Raw genomic sequence first — 15,693 nt, 5'->3', positions numbered from 1 at the left:
AGGCCAATATTATGCAGGACCCCCTCCCCAAGCAGGATCATGGGGACCCCCCCAATCACGATGGAGAGGAAGAGGCAGAGGGTTTGCCCCTAGAGGCGGTTTTGGAGGAAGAGGCAGGGGAGGATCAGGGTTCAGGGGAGACGGGTGTTTTCTGTGTGGGAGTAAGGAACACTGGGCCCGAGAATGTCCTCAGGGCCAAAGGGGACCGCCAGGAGCAGGACCACAGCAGTCACATGTGCCACCATCAGCACAGCTAGCTCCAGGGAACCAGATGCCTCAAGGTGTGTGGTATCCAGACCAATACTAGGGGTGCCCGGGGTCGGGAACAGGGGGAGAGGCTGACCCCCTGTTGAAAGGAGAGGTGGACGGACACCAGGTAGAATTTCTAGTAGACACTGGAGCAACTAATTCGACTCTGACGCAACCCCAGACTCTCCAATAAATCCGTAGACCTTGTGGGATTTGGAGGACAGCCAACACCACTCCCTTTTACCGAACCCCTCCCTACAAAACTGGCAGGCTATCGGTTTCATCAAAGCTATGTATATTCGCAGCAGTGCCCTGTTCCACTACTAGGAAGAGATGTCCTAGTCAGACTGAAAGCATCTATACTCTGTGGGCCTCTGGGAGTACAGGTGTATTTCCCAAACGGGACAAAAGTGGACTGTTCAGAGACAATAACATCACAAAGGAGTCATGGACAATGGGTGTTAAGTGAGGAGACAGTCAGCAGATGTCTACTGGGCACGGTTGGAAGGAGACCCCAACCCACCGGTCACAAATGTCCTGAACATATATCAACAGTGGAAACCATGGATCCACGCAGTACATCCGTATGAACCAGTCCCTGATTCCCCGCACTGTACTCTCCTCTACGACCGCACTCAAACTGAAGAAATTTACGAGGAAAAATTTAGAGAAATAGAGGGTTCTCCTTGGACGCTGAGCTCTGACTGTATATATGTCTCAAAGAAGGGAGTTGCAGCACATGTATTGCTAACCGAGAAACAAGCAGAATGGTACCTAATGGGCACGACCGCCGAACCACATATAAGTCTAGCCTTAGGAGCAGGCACCCAAGCCAAGGACTTAGGGCCGATGGTAAAAATGGCATCCCAATTAAAGGACTGGGAGAAAACTTCCATTCCAGCAGTCACATACTCTAAAGAGGGACAGGTATATAGAATCACACATCACACCTCATCTTTGTCAGAGCTGGAGAGAAAAGTAATCACACGAACACATGGGAGAGAAAGTACAGATCATGAGAAAACGGAGGAAATGTTAGGACGAATACCTAGCGCGGTGTGGGCACAAGGAAAAAACGACGTAGGACGGTGTGAACCTCCGGAACCACCAAGGTTCACGGTCAAACCAGGACCACCAGTGTGGGTCCCGCAGTACCCCACTAATGAAAAAGCTAAAACAACCATAGACAAGACAGTAAAAGAGTTGGAACAAAATGGAGTATTAGAACCCTCCACTAGCAAGTGGAACACCCCTATTTTACCAGTTCCAAAGCCAGATGGCACTTGTAGAATGGCACACGATCTCAGACTGGTTAATAAGAGAATAGAAACAACCCCTATTCCAGTCCCAAATCCACACACAGCACTCGCCGAGGTCACTAGAGAGATGACTCATTTCTCAGTGGTGGATTTGGCAAATGCATTCTTTTCCATTCCTCTCGAGCAGGACCTGAGACAATATTTTGCGTTCACATGGGGAGGACAAAGATATCAATACACATGCTTCCCTCAAGGCATGAACCTCTCCCCAGGTGTATTCAATAAAGTACTGAATCAACATTTGAAACAGGAAGTTATACTTCCAGACAAAACCATTTGTCTACAATACGTGGACGATTTGCTAATAGCTGCAGACAGTGCAGAACATTGCATGCAGGCTACGGTAGCAGTTTTGAGAGCGTTGGCTAAAACAGGATACAAAGCATCCAGGAAAAAGTTACAATGCTGTAGACCACAGGTGCAGTTTTTGGGGAGATGGATAACAGGGGAGGGAACTAATCTCTCAGGAGAACACAGGGACACGATCTTGAGACACCCTAAACCGCAGGACGTCAAAACAATGCTAAGTTTTCTAGGACTAACGGGGTACAGTAAACATTTTATCCCAGACTACAACAACAAAGCGGGCCCTTTGAGAAAGATGGTACTCGAGGCGGGAATGAGAAATCAGAGAGACTTGTTAAAATGGACAGTAGAGGCGGAAGAGGCCTTTATAAGACTCAAGCAGGAGATGGCAGGAGCAGCAGCTCTGCAGACTCCAGACTACAAGGAGCCGTTCTACTTAGACACCTCCGAAAAAGAAGGAACAATGAACGCAGTGTTGTATCAAATGACACCTTCGGGAAGAGCAGTGCTTAGGTATGTAAGCACCCCCTTGGATAACATGGAACAGAGGCAGCCTTCGTGTGTACGACATGCAGCAGGGTTAGCCAGAGTAATCCAGAAGGTAGAACATGTGGTAGCAGGACACCCTCTTAAAGTGTTGACCTTACACAGCGTTATGGCTCTGATCTCCTCATCCATATTCACATTGTCAGGCAGCAGGCACCGGAAAGTAGAGGAAAGCTTAAATGCCCCACATATCACCTACACACATGACGGAGTGAACGCAGCCAGTTGCATGACGACGGGAGAACCACATGACTGCATTCCAGTGACCACCATAGCATCTAAAATAAGACCAGACTTACTTACTAAACTTCTGACTCACTCAGACTTGGACTTGTATGTGGACGGGTGTTGTTTCAGAAAAGAGAATGGCAGTCTAAGTGCAGCATGGGCAGTAGTCGCTAAGGAACAGGGAAAGTTTAAGACGCTCAGCACAGGAGAAGTGAAAGAAAAACCGTCAGCACAGCTAGCAGAGGTAATGGCAGTAACGGCAGCATGCAATCTGGGGGAAGGAAAAAGAGTAAACATATACACAGACTCAGCATACAACAGTACAGCAGTACACTGCCAGCTAAAAGAGTGGGAGAGAGCAGGTTTTGTTACAGCTACAGGACTACCGATCAAACATGAAGGGGAAATGAAACAGCTAAGAGCAGCAATAATGAAACAAACAGAGGTAGCGGTGATAAAATGCAAAGGACACAGCTCAGACAAAACAGAAATAGCAGCAGGAAATGCAGCAGCTGATTCGGCGGCCAAAGCAGCAGCCGGATATAAAGTCCCAGCGTTGATAATGTTAGCAGAGGCCGTAGAGCCAACACCCCCGCGCTGGACAGTTGACCAGTTGGTAGCACTCCAGCAGGAAAGTGCTCCAGAGGAGAGGTCCATGTGGATAGGGAGAGGAGCTGTTAGAGGAAAGGAGGGACTGTTTCGATGTCCACAAACAGGGAGACCAGTGTTACCATCCTCACTGACACACTCATTGCTTGAAGAAGCACACGGACCAACACATGAAGGAACAAAACAGATGCTCCTCACCATGAATGGATGGTGGCATCCCTTCATGACAGCTATGATAAAAAATAAAGTAAAATCATGTTCCGTATGCAGCACATATAATGTGGCACCCACGTTTTCACCTCAAGCAGGAGCCCGCCCACTGTTAAAAGGTCTGGGGGAAGAAATCTGTGTGGACTACACGGATATGATTGATCCCTGCAGAGGATATCGGTTTCTATTGGTAGCGTATGATCGATTTTCAGGATGGGTGGAAGCTGTACCTGCAAAGAAGGAAGATGCACAGACAGTGTGTAAATTCCTGACAAATGACTGGATTCCTCGACATGGAATGCCAAGAGTGATACATTCAGACAACGGTACTCATTTCAGAGCGAACAATCTTAAACAAGTGGAAGAAATGTTTGGGCTCAAACATACGTTCGGCACAGTCTATCACCCACAAAGTCAGGGAGGAGTAGAGAGGTGTAACAGGACTTTGAAAGAAAAAATAGCTAAAATGAGGGCAACCACAGGGTTGCCATGGCTGGACTGTCTGCCAATGGCATTATATTCTGTAAGAGCAAGCGTAAACAGAGAAAAGAAGTTTACTCCCTACGAGTTATTTACAGGTCGGACGATTCCAGGACCGAGACACCAGGAGCCACTGGAGCCAGGAAGTGCTCCAGGACTAACAAGGACATACGTCGCTCAACTCCAGGGTTGGGTAAAAACTTTGGCTGGTAGCCAAGGAGGAGCAGGACCAGTGCCAACACCACTGACCGTACTGGGAGAACCCTGGGGGTACGTAAAAACATTAAAAAGAAAGTGGACACATCCCAGGTGGACAGGACCCCATAAGGTGGTGGAAAGAACTTCCACAGCAGTTAAACTACAGGGAGGGGAAGATAAGTGGGTTCATCTGTCTAGGTGCAGACAAGGGGAGGCGCCGAAAAGGTCTCTAGACCAAGTAAGAACGGATCTGGCCAAACAACAAAATACCTAAGTGGCACATCATCAAGACGAATGAATAACCAACATACGCCGGTCAGAGAGCTGACACAACACATTGAATTTATCAAAAAATTACAAAAAGAACAAAGAGAGCTAAATCAGAAAGTAATTGCATTCCTTCTCATACTAGTGATAGTGACATTTCTAGCATTGTGGTATCTTACCTGTCTGTGGTCTAACATTTGCTCCTCTCACCATCGCAGGTAACCCACATGATGAAGAAGAAGAGTCGGCATATTAAAGCCACTCCAAAGGATTGATCACTCTTAGGAGTGATCAACAGGGGGAATTGTAGATATAAAAATGATTAGAAGTTAATCACACTGGAAATTGTAGGTTTCATAAATTGCATGTCTCATAATCATATAGGTTTTTATAATCATGTAGCGTTTCATAATCATATAGGCGTTTTATAATCATGTAGGTTTTTCATAATTATGTATGTTTTATAATCATTTAATATGTGTGATATTAACCTATTCTATCATCCTCAGAAAGCGGCAGAGCAATAGAAAAGTAACAATCAGTAAAGGAGATTGCATGAGACGCTCCTTGTAGGGTATGAACTCAGCCGAACAGAATGTACACTCTTCATGAACTTATACATTCTTCATGAACTTACTTAACCACAATAGAGGAACAAAAATAGCGGAAGCTTACACAGACATGTATTTAGAATTTATAGGTCGAGAGAAACTAATCTGAGCCAGACGAAACATGGAGGGAGATGCTCAATGCATGGGAAGCGCATAAGTGTTTTCTTCGCAGGACCGGAAGGGGAGTCCAACGAGCAGACAAGGCCCCAATGTCTCGGGGAGGCCCAACGTCTCGGAGAAAGAAGAGGAACTACGCAATCAAAAATACACATACGCACGCATAAGCATGACACATAAGCCCTGCCTTTGTAACACTATATATGCTGGAGCAGGTAGCTTAGACACCAGAACTTTTTTGACTCTGGTATAGGGCACTGTGTTGCAACACAGCAGCTCTTAGCTAGAGAAGATAATTTTCTCCAGACGTCTGTTCATCTGATGTCCATCTGCAAATAAATGCCTGCAGTAATGGCGCACTAAAGAACCAACGACTCCGCTGTCTTCGTGATCCTCCTGCAGAATCTGAACAACGCAATATAGACTCTGTGAGGTCCTTCTGATTGACTAACTTGTGAACAAAATTCCTACAAATGGTTGGGGTGTGTTCATGTTCTTGGGTATGATTATGGTTACTCGTCTATGTATGTGTGTATATATATGAGTGTGTCTATGTGTATATGTATATGTATGTGTTGCACCTGTATAAATAAAAAAAAGAAAAAAAAAATACATGCATACAATGAGTCACAACAACAATCAATGGAAGTGAGTGTGAAAAACCCAGTAGGCCTAATCCACTGGGGAAATTCTCCCACGACCACCGAGGCAACTCCAGCCAATCAAGAGGGATCAATTGCTCAGTTTGCATTCATGTCATCAACATGCAGGCAGCAGTCTCTACTATCCATATCAGAACAAATTTGCCATTTTCAAAGACTTTTGCTTGTCACAGTGACCTGTTATTCTGAAGTTTGACAGAAGTTTTGAAAATTCCTATTTTTTTCTGGTTTGTGTCAGGAGGCATGTTTGATCCTCAGTGGGAAATTATATGTAATCCATAAATCAAATATAATGTGATGCCTTACATTCAAAGTGAATGTGAAACATGATGCAAATCCAGATTGTGTCCCATCATGGCCAAGGAATAAAAATACTTGTTTTATGGCTTATCTTTGAGTTTACAAAATTGCCTTTTTTGACATAAGGATTTCAGTGTCTGTGGTTTGATTGTAGTCTTGGGAAATATTGTTTCACTTCAACCAGTCTGACTAAATGAGGTTATCGCTAACTACACATTGTGTACTTAATGTGATTCATTATATCTAAATTAAACAAAAACCCCTTCATGAACAAAAATGGGAAAAAATGTGTGCGAAAATATTGAGCTTTCAGAAATTTATTGCAGTTTCAATTTCAAAATACCAATATTGTAGTTTACAGTACCAATATAACTTTTTTTTTTATCGTGAACATGATCAACTGTCATGTTTGACTACTGATCTCAGAGCAGTGAAGAACCAACAATCCGCAGCAAACATGGAGACACAATGGGTTGAAGAGTTAAAAGACTGAATTCAACTGTTAACTGACTTCTGTCTATTTGAGTTTACAGAGCACAACAGATTCCCCGTAACAGAAATCTAAAGAAAATCCAGCATGGAGAGGCTCAGTGAACCTGGTCTGGACTCTGTGGAGGAGAGTCATGGTCTTGGAGACCCTATAGAAGGACAGTATACCTGCTCCGTGATCCAGGTACACTCCTACTTTGGAGGACGGAGGACCTGAGACGCGAGTTAGGACTTTGTTGTGAATGAGTTCATATCTCTTATTGTCACTTGCTAATGCCCAAGATTTATCACTGTATCCAAACCCAACTTCTTGCAGGTTACCTTTTCTGATGTTACTCTTGTATGCGACTGCTATAGAAATTAACCCCCCAGTGTTCTCCACCTCCCAGTAACAGCGTCCAGTCAGACTCTCTCTACTCAGGACCTGATTCCAATCTTGGAATCTGTCTCTGTGATTACGAACGGTCTGTCCTGGTACCGTCATTGTTACTTTCCTGTTCCCCTCAGATAATATCAAGTCTCTGTGTGCCGTGTTTGGATCCAGTGTGAGTGCACATGAATATTTTAAGAATTCAGCTCTGGTCCTGGGCTCTGGTTGCGGCAGTGAAACAACCACATCAGTCCCTTTAGCTAAGACCTTCATCCATTTCTCTGTCAGAACATCATGCAGGTCATCTCTGACCGCTGACACAGCCGCTGTCACGTCCTCAAAGTTGCGCAGAGGACGGGTGTTGATGCTGGATGAGTGTGTGGACTCACCGAGTGGTGACAGCGACGGGTAGTCGTGTAGAAACTGGTTGTGATCCTCTGTGTGTGAGAGCTTCTCCAGCTCAGCGTCTTTCCTCTTCAGCTCACCGATCTCCTGCTCCAGCTTCTCCTGAAGCTCTGTGACTCGACTCACTTCAGTTTCCTGCCGGGATCTGCCCTGCTGCTTCACGTCAGAGCGTCTTTTCTCCATGAGACGGATCAGCTCTGTGAACACCGCCTCACTGTCCTCCACTGCTTTATCAGCAGAGTGGTTGATAGCCTCCACCTCCTGTTGGAGCAGCTTCACATCTTTGTCTCTGTCCTGGATTCTCTGCTGGATGTTTAGTCGACTCACATCCAACTCTCTCTGCCTCTCAGTCCTTTCTGCTGCAGCTGAGACTGTGTCGTGGCCTTTGTGTTCCTCCACAGCGCAGAGATAACAGATAGACTGCTGATCAGTACGGCAGAACATCTTCATCACCTCATCATGACGAGAGCACACGTTCTCCTGGAGCTTGTTGGAGGGCTCCACCAGCTGATGTTTCTTGAATGCTGGTGATTCATAATGAGGCTGGAGGTGTTTCTCACAGTAAGAGGCCAGACACACCAGACAGGACTTGAGGGCTTTCAGTTTCCTCCCAGTGCAGAAATCACAGGCCACATCTTCAGGTCCAGCATAGCAGAGACCAGCAGGAGCAGCTTGGAGTCCAGTCTTCTTCAGCTCCTCCACCAAAACTGCCAACATGGTGTTTTTCAGCAGGACAGGCCTCGGTGTAAAGGCCTGACTACACTGAGGGCAGCTGTGGATCTCCTTCTTATCCCAGTAGGTTTCAATACACTTCATGCAGTAGCTGTTTCCACAGGGAATAGTCACCGGGTCCTTCAGTAGATCCAAACAGATGCAACAAGAGAAGGTTTCCTGGTCCAGGTTGAGTCTTTTGTGTTCCATTTCTCCTCTCAGTGAACAAAGAGTTTCTCTGAACAAAGTCAGCAGCAGCTCTGACCAACAGGCAGAGACGAGCTGTTTTTATAGCAGGAGATGGAGGGAGGGGTTACCAAGGTTTCTGGTATTCAGAACTTGATTGGACCGCAGCAGAGTGGGGGCGGGCCCTTTGAGGTCATTGGTCGGTCGGTTGGAGCGTCCCCATTGGCTTGTTCAAAGAGAGAAAGAGCTCCAAATCCAAATGGACATAAGTGCCTATTGTGGTGAAATTAAGTTTATGGGGAAAATGTGACAAAATGACTCCTGCTATGTATTGAAATGGCTGAATGGATTTCTTTATTAGCTGTTGTCCTTTTGATTCTCACTGATTAGAGGTTTTATTTTAGTGTGCAACATAATATCAGCCATGTTTCATAGAAGTGTTGAGGTTGGTTTTGGACTTTTTCTCATGTTTCCATCTCCTGAAGTTCAGGTTGACCACATTTGAAGATTTTATGTCAGGTGATGTTTACACATTTACATTTCAGATCAAATAATGAAGTGTGCTTTCTGTTGATTAGTTGTGAAACGAGAGGATGCTATGAATGAAATGACATCACAAGTAAAGTGTATCAATACTACAGATCGATGGATTCAGTCACCAAAAGAAGCAGATCTGGTTCCTTGAGTCCTTCTGGATTGGGGTCTGCTGTTTGCTGCTGAGCAGGTAAAGTCCAGTGGTTTCTCATGACCGGCCAGTTAACCTCCCTCTCCAGGATGGACAAAGTCCTCCTTGGTGTCAACACTGTCCCATTTTCTTTCAAAATGCACAATTCCTTCAGGTCGTTGTCCAGGTGCAAGTGGTGAGTGGAGTTTAGGTTTGCAGTCGCTGATCAATGTGAGCCTCTTTGAGACAAAAGCAGAGTCGTCTACTGACAACAACTCACTTTCTGGTCACCTCCTTTGAAATGTAACGATGTTTGTTCGGACAATCAAGTGATAATTATGTATGGAAAATACATGCATACAATGAGTCACAACAACAATCAATGGAAGTGAGTGTGAAAAGCCCAGTAGGCCTAATCCACTGGGGAAATTCTCCCACGACCACCGAGGCAACTCCAGCCAATCAAGAGGGATCAATTGCTCAGTTTGCATTCATGTCATCAACATGCAGGCAGCAGTCTCTACTATCCATATCAGAACAAATTTGCCATTTTCAAAGACTTTTGCTTGTCACAGTGACCTGTTATTCTGAAGTTTGACAGAAGTTTTGAAAATTCCTATTTTTTTCTGGTTTGTGTCAGGAGGCATGTTTGATCCTCAGTGGGAAATTATATGTAATCCATAAATCAAATATAATGTGATGCCTTACATTCAAAGTGAATGTGAAACATGATGCAAATCCAGATAGTGTCCCATCATGGCCAAGGAATGAAAATACTTGTTTTATGGCTTATCTTTGAGTTTACAAAATTGCCTTTTTTGACATAAGGATTTCAGTGTCTGTGGTTTGATTGTAGTCTTGGGAAATATTGTTTTACTTCAACCAGTCTGACTAAATGAGGTTATCGCTAACTACACATTGTGTACTTAATGTGATTTATTATATCTAAATTAAACAAAAACCCCTTCATGAACAAAAATGGAAAAAAATGTGTGCGAAAATATTGAGCTTTCAGAAATTTATTGCAGTTTCAATCTCAAAATACCAATATTGTAGTTTACAGTACCAATATAACTTTTTTTTTTATCATGAACATGATCAACTGTCATGTTTGACAGCTGATCTCAGAGCAGTGAAGAACCAACAATCTGCAGCAAACATGGAGACACAACGGGTTGAAGAGTTAAAAGACTGAATTCAACTGTTAACTGACTTCTGTCTATTTGAGTTTACAGAGCACAACAGATTCCCCGTAACAGAAATCTAAAGAAAATCCAGCATGGAGAGGCTCAGTGAACCTGGTCTGGACTCTGTGGAGGAGAGTCATGGTCTTGGAGACCCTATAGAAGGACAGTATACCTGCTCCGTGATCCAGGTACACTCCTACTTTGGAGGACGGAGGACCTGAGACGCGAGTTAGGACTTTGTTGTGAATGAGTTCATATCTCTTATTGTCACTTGCTAATGCCCAAGATTTATCACTGTATCCAAACCCAACTTCTTGCAGGTTACCTTTTCTGATGTTACTCTTGTATGCGACTGCTATAGAAATTAACCCCCCAGTGTTCTCCACCTCCCAGTAACAGCGTCCAGTCAGACTCTCTCTACTCAGGACCTGATTCCAATCTTGGAATCTGTCTCTGTGATTACGAACGGTCTGTCCTGGTACCGTCATTGTTACTTTCCTGTTCCCCTCAGATAATATCAAGTCTCTGTGTGCCGTGTTTGGATCCAGTGTGAGTGCACATGAATATTTTAAGAATTCAGCTCTGGTCCTGGGCTCTGGTTGCGGCAGTGAAACAACCACATCAGTCCCTTTAGCCAAGACCTTCATCCATTTCTCTGTCAGAACATCATGCAGGTCATCTCTGACAGCTGACACAGCCGCTGTCACGTCCTCAAAGTTGCGCAGAGGACGGGTGTTGATGCTGGATGAGTGTGTGGACTCACCGAGTGGTGACAGCGACGGGTAGTCGTGTAGAAACTGGTTGTGATCCTCTGTGTGTGAGAGCTTCTCCAGCTCAGCGTCTTTCCTCTTCAGCTCACTGATCTCCTGCCCCAGCTTCTCCTGAAGCTCTGTGACTCGACTCAATTCAGTTTCCTGTCGGGATCTGACCTGCTGCTTCACGTCAGAGTGTCTTTTCTCCATGAGACGGATCAGCTCTGTGAACACCACCTCACTGTCCTCCACTGCTTTATCAGCAGAGTGGTTGATAGCCTCCACCTCCTGTTGGAGCAGCTTCACATCCTTGTCTCTGTCCTGGATTCTCTGCTGGATGTTTAGTCGACTCACATCCAACTCTCTCTGCCTCTCAGTCCTTTCTGCTGCAGCTGAGACTGTGTCGTGGCCTTTGTGTTCCTCCACAGCGCAGAGATAACAGATAGACTGCTGATCAGTACGGCAGAACATCTTCATCACCTCATCATGACGAGAGCACACGTTCTCCTGGAGCTTGTTGGAGGGCTCCACCAGCTGATGTTTCTTGAATGCTGGTGATTCATAATGAGGCTGGAGGTGTTTCTCACAGTAAGAGGCCAGACACACCAGACAGGACTTGAGGGCTTTCAGTTTCCTCCCAGTGCAGAAATCACAGGCCACATCTTCAGGTCCAGCATAGCAGAGACCAGCAGGAGCAGCTTGGAGTCCAGTCTTCTTCAGCTCCTCCACCAAAACTGCCAACATGGTGTTTTTCAGCAGGACGGGCCTCGTTGTAAAGGTCTGCCTACACTGAGGGCAGCTGTGGATCTCCTTCTTATCCCAGTAGGTTTCAATACACTTCATGCAGTAGCTGTGTCCACAGGGAATAGTCACCGGGTCCTTCAGTAGATCCAAACAGATGCAACAAGAGAAGGTTTCCTGGTCCAGGTTGAGTCTTTTGTGTTCCATTTCTCCTCTCAGTGAACAAAGAGTTTCTCTGAACAAAGTCAGCAGCAGCTCTGACCAACAGGCAGAGACGAGCTGTTTTTATAGCAGGAGATGGAGGGAGGGGTTACCAAGGTTTCTGGTAATCAGAACTTGATTGGACCGCAGCAGAGTGGGGTCGGGCCCTTTGAGGTCATTGGTCGGTCGGTTGGAGCGTCCCCATTGGCTCGTTCAAAGAGAGAAAGAGCTCCAAATCCAAATGGACATAAGTGCCTATTGTGGTGTAATTAAGTTTATGGGGAAAATGTGACAAAATGACTCCTGCTATGTATTGAAATGGCTGAATGGATTTCTTTATTAGCTGTTCTCCTTTTGATTCTCACTGATTAGAGGTTTTATTTTAGTGTGCAACATAATATCAGTCATGTTTCATAGAAGTGTTGAGGTTGGTTTTGGACTTTTTCTCATGTTTCCATCTCCTGAAGTTCAGGTTGACCACATTTGAAGATTTTATGTCAGGTGATGTTTACACATTTACATTTCAGATCAAATAATGAAGTGTGCTTTCTGTTGATTAGTTGTGAAACGAGAGGATGCTATGAATGAAATGACATCACAAGTAAAGTGTATCAATACTACAGATCGATGGATTCAGTCACCAAAAGAAGCAGATCTGGTTCCTTGAGTCCTTCTGGATTGGGGTCTGCTCTTTGCTGCTGAGCAGGTAAAGTCCAGTGGTTTCTCATGACCAGCCAGTTAACCTCCCTCTCCAGGATGGACAAAGTCCTCCTTGGTGTCAACACTGTCCCATTTTCTTTCAAAATGCACAATTCCTTCAGGTCGTTGTCCAGGTGCAAGTGGTGAGTGGAGTTTAGGTTTGCAGTCGCTGATCAATGTGAGCCTCTTTGAGACAAAAGCAGAGTCGTCTACTGACAACAACTCACTTTCTGGTCACCTCCTTTGAAATGTAACGATGTTTGTTCGGACAATCAAGTGATAATTATGTATGAAAAATACATGCATACAATGAGTCACAACAACAATCTATGGAAGTGAGTGTGAAAAGCCAAGTAGGCCTAATCCACTGGGGAAATTCTCCCACGACCACCGAGGCAACTCCAGCCAATCAAGAGGGATCAATTGCTCAGTTTGCATTCATGTCATCAACATGCAGGCAGCAGTCTCTACTATCCATATCAGAACAAATTTGCCATTTTCAAAGACAATATTCTGTATTCTGAAGTTTGACAGAAGTTTTGAAAATTCCTATTTTTTTCTGGTTTGTGTCAGGAGGCATGTTTGATCCTCAGTGGGAAATTATATGTAATCCATAAATCAAATAAAATGTGATGCCTTACATTCAAAGTGAATGTGAAACATGATGCAAATCCAGATTGTGTCCCATCATGGCCAAGGATTAAAATACTTGTTTTATGGCTTTCTTTGAGTTTACAAAATTGCCTTTTTTGACATAAGGATTTCAGTGTCTGTGGTTTGATTGTAGTCTTGGGAAATATTGTTTTACTTCAACCAGTCTGACTAAATGAGGTTATCGCTAACTACACATTGTGTACTTAATGTGATTCATTATATCTAAATTAAACAAAAACCCCTTCATGAACAAAAATGGAAAAAAATGTGTGCGAAAATATTGAGCTTTCAGAAATTTATTGCAGTTTCAATTTCAAAATACCAATATTGTAGTTTACAGTACCAATATAACTTTTTTTTTTATCATGAACATGATCAACTGTCATGTTTGACAGCTGATCTCAGAGCAGTGAAGAACCAACAATCTGCAGCAAACATGGAGACACAATGGGTTGAAGAGTTAAAAGACTGAATTCAACTGTTAACTGACTTCTGTCTATTTGAGTTTACAGAGCACAACAGATTCCCCGTAACAGAAATCTAAAGAAAATCCAGCATGGAGAGGCTCAGTGAACCTGGTCTGGACTCTGTGGAGGAGAGTCATGGTCTTGGAGACCCTATAGAAGGACAGTATACCTGCTCCGTGATCCAGGTACACTCCTACTTTGGAGGACGGAGGACCTGAGACGCGAGTTAGGACTTTGTTGTGAATGAGTTCATATCTCTTATTGTCACTTGCTAATGCCCAAGATTTATCACTGTATCCAAACCCAACTTCTTGCAGGTTACCTTTTCTGATGTTACTCTTGTATGCGACTGCTATAGAAATTAACCCCCCAGTGTTCTCCACCTCCCAGTAACAGCGTCCAGTCAGACTCTCTCTACTCAGGACCTGATTCCAATCTTGGAATCTGTCTCTGTGATTACGAACGGTCTGTCCTGGTACTGTCATTGTTACTTTCCTGTTCCCCTCAGATAATATCAAGTCTCTGTGTGCCGTGTTTGGATCCAGTGTGAGTGCACATGAATATTTTAAGAATTCAGCTCTGGTCCTGGGCTCTGGTTGCGGCAGTGCAACAACCACATCAGTCCCTTTAGCTAAGACCTTCATCCATTTCTCTGTCAGAACATCATGCAGGTCATCTCTGACAGCTGACACAGCCGCTGTCACGTCCTCAAAGTTGCGCAGAGGACGGGTGTTGATGCTGGATGAGTGTGTGGACTCACCGAGTGGTGACAGCGACGGGTAGTCGTGTAGAAACTGGTTGTGATCCTCTGTGTGTGAGAGCTTCTCCAGCTCAGCGTCTTTCCTCTTCAGCTCACTGATCTCCTGCTCCAGCTTCTCCTGAAGCTCTGTGACTCGACTCAATTCAGTTTCCTGTCGGGATCTGACCTGCTGCTTCACGTCAGAGCGTCTTTTCTCCATGAGACGGATCAGCTCTGTGAACATCACCTCACTGTCCTCCACTGCTTTATCAGCAGAGTGGTTGATAGCCTCCACCTCCTGTTGGAGCAGCTTCACATCCTTGTCTCTGTCCTGGATTCTCTGCTGGATGTTTAGTCGACTCACATCCAACTCTCTCTGCCTCTCAGTCCTTTCTGCTGCAGCTGAGACTGTGTCGTGGCCTTTGTGTTCCTCCACAGCGCAGAGATAACAGATAGACTGCTGATCAGTACGGCAGAACATCTTCATCACCTCATCATGACGAGAGCACACGTTCTCCTGGAGCTTGTTGGAGGGCTCCACCAGCTGATGTTTCTTGAATGCTGGTGATTCATAATGAGGCTGGAGGTGTTTCTCACAGTAAGAGGCCAGACACACCAGACAGGACTTGAGGGCTTTCAGTTTCCTCCCAGTGCAGAAATCACAGGCCACATCTTCAGGTCCAGCATAGCAGAGACCAGCAGGAGCAGCTTGGAGTCCAGTCTTCTTCAGCTCCTCCACCAAAACTGCCAACATGGTGTTTTTCAGCAGGACGGGCCTCGGTGTAAAGGTCTGCCTACACTGAGGGCAGCTGTGGATCTCCTTCTTATCCCAGTAGGTTTCAATACACTTCATGCAGTAGCTGTGTCCACAGGGAATAGTCACCGGGTCCTTCAGTAGATCCAAACAGATGCAACAAGAGAAGGTTTCCTGGTCCAGTTTGAGTCTTTTCTGTTCCATTTCTCCTCTCAGTGAACAAAGAGTTTCTCTGAACAAAGTCAGCAGCAGCTCTGACCAACAGGCAGAGACGAGCTGTCTTTATAGCAGGAGATGGAGGGAGGGGTTACCAAGGTTTCTGGTACTCAGAACTTGATTGGACCGCAGCAGAGTGGGGGCGGGCCCTTTGAGGTCATTGGTCGGTCGGTTGGAGCGTCCCCATTGGCTCGTTCAAAGAGAGAAAGAGCTCCAAATCCAAATGGACATAAGTGCCTATTGTGGTGTAATTAAGTTTATGGGGAAAATGTGACAAAATGACTCCTGCTATGTATTGAAATGGCTGAATGGATTTCTTTATTAGCTGTTGTCCTTTTGATTCTCACTGATTAGAG

General features: G+C 45.0%; 2 protein-coding genes across 2 annotated transcripts; both read right to left on the bottom strand.

Moving 5' to 3' along the window:
- Positions 1–6,619: 6,619 nt before the first annotated feature.
- Positions 6,620–8,197, bottom strand: LOC311012434 (tripartite motif-containing protein 16-like; the record flags this gene model as incomplete). Its single annotated transcript, XM_084007895.1, has 1 exon — positions 6,620–8,197. Exon 1 carries the CDS (start codon positions 8,180–8,182, stop codon positions 6,620–6,622), a length of 1,563 nt encoding a protein of 520 aa, XP_083864021.1. The 5' UTR covers positions 8,183–8,197.
- A 1,949-nt stretch (positions 8,198–10,146) lies between these two features.
- Positions 10,147–15,325, bottom strand: LOC311012433 (uncharacterized protein; the record flags this gene model as incomplete). Its single annotated transcript, XM_084007894.1, has 2 exons — positions 10,147–11,787; positions 13,706–15,325. 2 exons carry the CDS (start codon positions 15,323–15,325, stop codon positions 10,147–10,149), a joined length of 3,261 nt encoding a protein of 1,086 aa, XP_083864020.1.
- Positions 15,326–15,693: the final 368 nt, after the last annotated feature.

Source organism: Eutrigla gurnardus, assembly GCF_963514095.1.
Source record: "Eutrigla gurnardus genome assembly, chromosome: 4".
NCBI classification, from domain to species: domain Eukaryota; kingdom Metazoa; phylum Chordata; class Actinopteri; order Perciformes; family Triglidae; genus Eutrigla; species Eutrigla gurnardus.
This window is presented reverse-complemented; position numbering and strand designations above follow the sequence as displayed.